The sequence below is a fragment of the Phaethon aethereus genome (assembly GCF_964289735.1).
Source record: "Phaethon aethereus genome assembly, chromosome: 1".
Lineage (NCBI taxonomy): Eukaryota > Metazoa > Chordata > Aves > Phaethontiformes > Phaethontidae > Phaethon > Phaethon aethereus.
Genome location: NC_138575.1, coordinates 201621531 through 201629187, shown reverse-complemented (window position 1 = coordinate 201629187; position 7657 = coordinate 201621531). Strand labels below are relative to the sequence as shown.

The window sequence follows — 7657 nt, the reverse complement described above, 5'->3', positions numbered from 1 at the left end:
TCTGAAAAGTGAACTGAGATGCATCTGAGCTATAATGGAAATTCTTTAAATACGACAGTTGTCTATAAAAGCGTAAAGTTCATTTAAACCTTGGAAAACTGGGAAGGTGTCAGAAAAGGGTGAATGTGGATACAACAGCCAGGCTGTCAAACTTCTTGAACATGCAAAAAGACAGATAGATTAATCTGTGGAGAAATGCAAAGTAATATTCTTGAGGTAAAGAGAATAATCTCAAACATAGACACTCAGTAGGAAGGAAGCATACAGAAGCTTGTCAAAAGACTGAAAAACAGACAGAAAAGTAAACTTCCACCATTATTTGAGTTTAGAAAAGGCCAAAACCAATGCGAAGTTATATATAGAGATCTCATCACAGGTACAGCTGTGAGAAGGAGACATGTACCATGAACCAGCCAGGACAAAGCCCAACGTTGCTTAGACATCTCACCCAAGATGATAGATCTTTTCTGATGCAGAGTCAGCTGTTGCACCCTGTGAGGCACAGGTGCACTGTGTTTTGTTGCCCAAGCAAGAACATGTTTCGTGTTTCCACCCTCCACACCTGAGGCAGGAATTAGTACAGTAGTACTGTGGTAGCACATGTCTGCCTGACCTCTAAGGGCCTGTGCTGACCAAGGAGGCCAGGAGATGGCTGAAGCTTGAGGCAGGATCCAGCTCCACCAGGTTCAGCTTGTCCACCACCAGCGAGTGCCAAGGCAGCTCGGCCCTGTTGTATCACAGCAGGGGGCACGGCCAACCCACACAAAAGGTCTCTGAAAGAGGAGGTGCAAAAACACCACATTGGAGATGACTCTCAACCTTTTCCCCAGGCTACAGCACCACTGCCATACAGCACCTTGGCAGTGTCAGTGGTTATTTCCCTCACCATTTCATGGCAAGGAGCCTCCATTTTGTAAAACATTGTAACCTAAGTGTTTTCATACTGCTTTGTGGTTTCCTGATGGCCATATGTTGACATGCCCTCACCCCATGTGCTCTGAGGACCAGCTGTCCCTTCCTTGTCATGCTGAAAGGGCTGCAGAGCATAAATTCCTGCTGCATTATTTCAGCTGCCATTTTGTGGCAGGGAGGCAACATGCTTTGCAAAACCATGACCCGTATTGGTTCGTTCTGCCCTGTGCCTGACTGGCAGGACCACATGGCCCAAAGGAACTGGCCCATGGAACCATGAGGCAAAAAACATATTTTGAGATAAGCGTCATACAGATGGGGGAGTATTGCAGGCCCCCTTTGGCCATGGCTATAGGGGAGCTTGCAGCTGCCCATAAGATGGGTTGAGCCTGGTGCTATACATGTTTCCTTATCCTTAGCCTTCACTGAAAGTTTTAAAGTGCTCTGGGTGAATGACTACAGAGGGAGAAGACCAAAGTGTGCCCTGGGCTGTTTGCATCCCTATACCAGGGCACACAGCCAGCACAGAAAGGAGACTTGGCAGAGACAGTGGTGGTTGAGGAAAAAGGACAGGCAGACTTCATGACCATGCAACAGTTATCCAAATCCCAACAGTGCTGTTAAATACCTCCTTACAGTGTTACACCCATTAATCCAAGCATGGCTAGGTCATTGAACTAAAATGCAGAACAGGTTCTGAAGTAGTGAGGACTTCTGAAATAGACTTTAACACTGTTTCCCACAGCATTCTCCTGGAGAAACTGGCTGCTTGTGGCTTGGACAGGTGTACTCTTCACTGGATGAAAAACTGGCTGGATGGCCAGGCCCAAAGAGTTGTGGTAAATGGAGTTAAATCCAGTTGGCAGCTGGTCACAAGTGGTGCTCCGCAGGGCTCAGTATTTGGGCCAGTTCTGTTTAATATCTTTATCAATGATTTCTAATCAAGGGGGAAAAGGACCTGGGGGTGTTGGTCAACAGCCAGTTAATATGAGCCCCCAGTGTGCACAGGTGGCCAAGCGGACAATAGCCTCCTGGCTTGTATCATCAATAGTGTGTGCGGCAGGACTAGGGAAGTAATTGTCCCTTCGAACACAGCATTGGTGAGGCCACACCTTCAATACTGTGTTTCAGTGTTGGGCCTGACACGACAAGATGGACATGCTGGAGCGTATCCAAACAAGACCAACAAAGCTGGTGCAGCGTCTAGAGCAAAAGTCTTTTGAGGAGCAGCTGAGGGAAACGGGGTTGTTAAATCTGGAGGAAATGAAGCTAAGGGGAGAACTTATCGCTGTCTACAACTACCTTATTAAAGGAAGTTGTAGCAAGGTGGGTATCTTCTTAAACTGCTTTGCCAACAAAATTAGACCTCAGCATTTAGTTGTGTGCTATCTGGTATGGAAAGACACCAGGAGGGATTGCATTGTGCCCTAGTGGTTACAGCTCACCTGATCCGTTTCACCACTGTGTCAGGATGGGCATAAGCCAGTCCTGGGAACATGGCTTTTCTTGTGTACTTTACCACTAGAGACGAGGCGTTATTTCTTCAAAGAGAGGATTTTATTTCACATATTCTAGTGAGATGAATGAATGTTGAATTGCTCCTTGCAGCATACAACCTTTTTTAGAAACTCCCCAAAAGACAGTCAAGACCAAATACCTTACACTGGGGCTTACAGGGTAGGCAGCCGGTGCACACGGGTGGGTGCACACAGCAGGACCCATGGGACTCCCTCCGGCAGGGGTTGGCTGCCTCTGCCATCCACGGGAGCTGCCATGAGGTCTGGCCTGAAGAGCTGCCCAGCAGGAGCCCACGGGGCAGTGGAAGCGCTGGCTCTTAGTGCCGCGTGTAAGGCTTTTTGGCCCGGGCCTTCACCCGTGAGCGGCCTGCCCTTCGCTCTGGCCCTGGCTGGCCTGGCTGGCTGCGTGTCTCGGGAGCCGGGGAGCTGTGGGTCGGTGCTGCCTGGACGGTGGTGCTGGGGCCAGCTGTCCCTGGCTGCGTGCTGGAAGCTGTAAGGGGAGGCAGGAGTCAGCAGCACGGCCCCACACCCCAGAGTGGTGCCCCCCCATGCTGGAGGTAGACCAACCTCCGTCAAGCCCACCTTGTGCACCAAGGGAGCTCGGGGGGGGCCGAGGTTCACCTCTTACCAGTGCTCACGCCAGCACAGTCCTCACACTCCCACGTGGCTGCGCTGTTCTCCAAGGCGGAGCAGCATCGGTGGGTGCCCTTGGCAGCACAGGAGCAGCACAGGAGCAGGTACCATGGCCTGGGGAAGAAAACAGGCTGGTGGCCGTGGCCGCTCAGGCTCGCAGTCACACCAGGGAGGCAGCCAGGGACGACAAAGTGACCTGAGCAAAGGATTGCCCAGCAGAGCTCCCTGAGATGGCCCCAACTGAGGGTCAAGGCTCCTTGCTCCCAGAGCCTTGGGTGAGCTCAGGAGCCCAGGCAAACCCTCCCTCCGTGGCTTGGACCACCACTTGGTCAGTGGCTGCGAGGCCATGCCTTTGGGCCTCTCTGCGGAGCTGGGCTTCAGGAGCTGGGCCTCTGATGGCTCCTGGGACGGGCCTCCCATGAGTAGCTAGGGCAAGGTATTCTTTGGGCTCCCCCCACCTGCCACCGGCTCCCTGTGCTCCTCTGTGGGTGTGCAGCATTTAGGCAGGCAACGGGACAGACTCACTGGTCAGGCACCGGGCGGGGCCAGACAAGCATAACGACCAGACACCCGTTAGGGCAGGGATCTGGAGAGACTGAGGCTAAGGCATCTGCTGCCAGCACTTCCAGCGGGGAAATTGCTGTTTTGGTGACTTACCCCTCTTCTTCTGCCTGCTCCCTGCCTTGGGCATAGAGGCACAGGCTGGCATCGCATCGGCTATGCCTCTGGTACATCTCTGTAAAGCCAGCGCCAGCCTCCCATGCTGGTTGCCTGCGCGTGAAAGAAAAGGAAGGTCGTGAGGCTCCCCTGCCGCAAGCATAAGGGAGAGCCAGGATCTAGGCAGGCACCTAGGATGACCAGACACTTGAGCACCAGGGATCCTGGGGAGCCTCATGCAGCCAGTTTGGCTGCCTCTCTGAGCCCCAGATGACCTTGGCCTTTGTTGTCAACGTCCTGGCAGGGCTGGGGAGAAAACTAGGAAGGAAGCAGGGGCTGTCTTTGCCCCAAAGCGGCATGGAGGCACCAGAAGCTGAGTTAAGGTCTGAGGAAAAACAACGAGGCAAGTTCTGGGAAGAGCAAATTCCTCCAGAACTCGTATCCACAAGCTTCCTGCTCCCAAAGCTGAGCTCTGGGGGTCTGGTGCATCCCTGCCTGGGGGCCTCTATGCTCCTCTGCTCTCAGCAGCCCCTCTTGTGGGAGGCGGAGCTTGGGCAGAGAGCTGGCCCAGCACAGCTCGTCTGTCTTGTGGGCACAGTGGGAGGGCAGGAGAGAACCAACCTGGCGGGGATTTGGATCCCCAGGGAAGACATTTCCGGCAGGAATTTCTCCCTGTCATTACACTGGGGGCACCGGAAGCAAAGTAGCCCAGCGTGGAAAGCCTGTTGCTACAAACGAGACAAGCAGCATAAGCGGGGCCCTGCTGCCGGGCTCCTGCCTTACCTAAGGGGCACGGGAAGGGCCTTGTACCTGGATGCATCCCCGATGGAACCACGCCTGCCTGCAGTTGGGGCACACCATGGTCTGGTAGGACAGCTTCTCCTCCACATGCTCCAGGCAAATGACGCATGAGGTTTGGCCATCCTGGTGCGCCCGCACTGTTTGTGCTGGCCTGTGGTCCTGGCAGAAGGACCTGGGTGGGAGAAGGAAGAAGAGGTGGGCAAGGTCAGGAAGTGCCAAGTCCTTCCTTGCTTCTGGACAAGGCTACCCAAAGGAGTGTGGAGGCCGACTGCTGCCCAGGCAGTGCACGCATGTCCCTGTTCCCATACCCGACCCGTGGATTTCCCGTCGCAAGGCCCTGGCATGTCCTGTCTGAGTCACGGGCATCAGTCCTCTGAGGCGAGCCCAGGCGAGCTTCTGCCCAGGCATAGACCTTGCGAGCAGGGAAGACACCTTACGAAGACAGAGGAGCGTGGAGGCCTTACAAAGTGGCGAGGCCTTGCAAAGACAGGCTTTTGCCAGCCCTGAGGCAGGAATGTCTCCCAGTCTTCCTGGCGGCCATGAACAAGGGATTCCCAGGGCATTGCTGAGGGTGGACCATCCTGCTCTGCTCCAGCGCCCAGAGCACAGGGAAGGGGCCATAAATGAGCCCTCCACATCCTGGCTCTGGCTCCAGGAGGGCACTTGGAGGAGTCACTGTGGGCCACAGGCAGCAGGTTCCTCATCTGCTTGGCCACTGCTGGCAGGAGGGGGACGGTGGCAGAGGAGGCCCAGCACGAAGGCTGTCAGCCCTTACCTGTACTGCCCAAAGAACTGGCAGATGCATCCATTTTTGCAGCCGCAGGGGAAATGGAAACTGCGCTTGCACCTCTTCCCCTGGCAGGTAATGGTGGCCCCTCTCTCACCACAGACATAGCAGATCTGCAAAAAGCACAGCAGCCCTCCCGTCAGAGATGTGCTCGGGGCTCCCCAGGCCTGCCCCAAACTTTTGGCAAGGGTGCAGGGATCTGGGTGCTGCTGGGTCACATGCTGCAGATCCACCTTGTGGACTGCGGTCCCTGCTTGTGCTGGAGCCTCTCTGGAGCTCCTGGGACTTGTGCTGCCTGGGGCTGCCTGAAACACCGGCATTTGCTTCCCGTGGCGCCAGCTCAGCCTGTTCTGGTGCAACCCCCTCTCATACACCCCTATGAGGTCTTCACCTTCCTAGTGGCCTGCTTCACCACCCGCCGGATGTCCTCAGGGCGGATGTTCTGGACTTCCTTGTTCCTTGCTCTCCTTGAGTAAAGCCCATTGGCCAGGTACTGAAAAACGGGACAGTCCAGGAGCTCGTTAGTTGGGTGAGGCAGGGACCACTACTGCTGGATAGTGCTGAGGGAGGAACTGGGCGGGCCATGGGCTCTTAGCACAGTCCCACTCCCCTCGATCCAGCCTCTCTCGGGACAGAGAGCACAGGCTGCTGGGCTGGGGTCCCAGGGGAAGGGTGGGGGCAGCGCCGGGGGAACTCACCAGGCAATTCTCATGGGTGCAGACACCGTTATCCTGGCTTTTGTCCCCATAAATATCAGGGTCAATGTCTGCCCGGCCGCACAGCACGCACGCTACAGAGGGGAGAGCAAAGGTCAAAAGTGCTGAGCCCCTCTGTAGGGCATGCAAAAGTGTCCTTGTAGAGGGATTTCCCTCCATGGGCCCACTCTGTCCCTGCCATGCTGGGTGACAGGCAGGGCTGGGGCTGTGGGAAGAACACTTGGTGGCTTTGGGGAGAAAGGGGCATTGCAGGTATGGCAAGTGCCTATGTTTGCCACAACAGGCATGCGTGTGGGGAGCAGGAGTCACGAGAGGAGCCAGGGAAGACTCAGGCTTCTATTGGAAAACAGAGTGCCTCCCTGCACACTTTGGGGCATGGCCTTTGCAGCAGGGCCCTGTGATCCACACAGAACATCCTGCCTCTGCCAAAATGCCTTCCTGTGCCGCTGGCCCTCAACAGCCCCAAAGGCAGGCCCCTTCCTTGGCCTCGGTGGCTACAGCTCTGTCCCGGCCCGTGCTTCCCCTACACTCTCCTGCACCCCCATCCCGTCCTGTCGGGCCCCCTTGCTCCCAGCCAGTCCTGGCAACACCTCCCCTCCCCACACAGCCTCCCCTCGCCCCAGGCCCCTTTGCTGAGCATGGCCCCTGCACCAGGCAGTTGGGGGCCTCCAGCCTCCCTTCACAAGGCTTGCAGCCACACACAGACCACCCCGACAGCCCCTGTGCTTGGCCGCAGGCCACAGGGATCTGTGGGATCACTTTGCTCTCACCATTCTCCCTTGTGTCAGGGGCCTTGCGCTTCATGGCGGACACAGCAACAGTGGGCAGTGAGCGGTCCTGAAACCCACCCCAGCAGCGCTGGGGCTTCTTCAGACACTCCTCTGACAACGCTGCGGGGGAAGTGGGATGAGATGAGTTTCCAGGACAGCACCCCATGCCCCAGACCTGGGGACCTGCTCCTCCCACAGCACCCCCAGCAAGCCCCTTGCCCCCTGCCCAGGGCTGTCCCAGCCTCAGGCAAAGACTGGCGGTGCCAAGTCTGCCTCACCCACTCCCTGGGCCTCAGCCTCCAAAAGGCAGCGGCTCCTCCTGTCCTACCCTGCCCTACCCTGCCCTGCCCTGCCCTGCCCTGGCCTCACCTCACCTGGGTGCTGGGAGGTTCTGCCTCCCAGCCTAGGGCCTGCCCGTGCCAGCACCCCTTTTTATACCTGCCTGGGGGCTGTGTCACCGACCCACTGTGACACCATTGCTACACCCCCACTGCCGCCCCCTGTGACATGGCCACCGCATCACCAGGCCTGTGTCCCAATCCAATGTCGGCGGAGGTTTCGCTATGATCCCAAGAGTGAGATTAAGACACAAATGAGGTCAAATGCCGTATACCCAAAACAACTTTTATTATCAAAAATAAAATAAAATAAAATAAAAATTAGTAGCAATAATTAAAAGTAAGAAACTAATAGCGATAGGACAGCGTGGCATAAAAAGACAGAAATCAAGCAAGCATTCGGGATAGAGTTGCAAGGAAAGTCACCACCATGGATCCGCGGCATCCCGGGGTCCAAGCTTCTTGATGTTTCGGTGGTGGGTGATCACAGCAGCGGCGGCGCGCGCACACGCACACCTGTCTTGGC

The 7657-nt window shown here is 56.1% G+C and overlaps 1 protein-coding gene across 1 annotated transcript; it reads right to left on the bottom strand.

Moving 5' to 3' along the window:
* Positions 1-2746: 2746 nt before the first annotated feature.
* Positions 2747-6827, bottom strand: LOC309417336 (PHD finger protein 7-like; the record flags this gene model as incomplete). Its single annotated transcript, XM_082014815.1, has 9 exons — positions 2747-2919; positions 3058-3176; positions 3720-3833; positions 4341-4447; positions 4530-4692; positions 4829-4932; positions 5699-5800; positions 6006-6097; positions 6794-6827. 9 exons carry the CDS (start codon positions 6825-6827, stop codon positions 2747-2749), a joined length of 1008 nt encoding a protein of 335 aa, XP_081870941.1.
* Between the last annotated feature and the right edge of the window lie 830 nt (positions 6828-7657).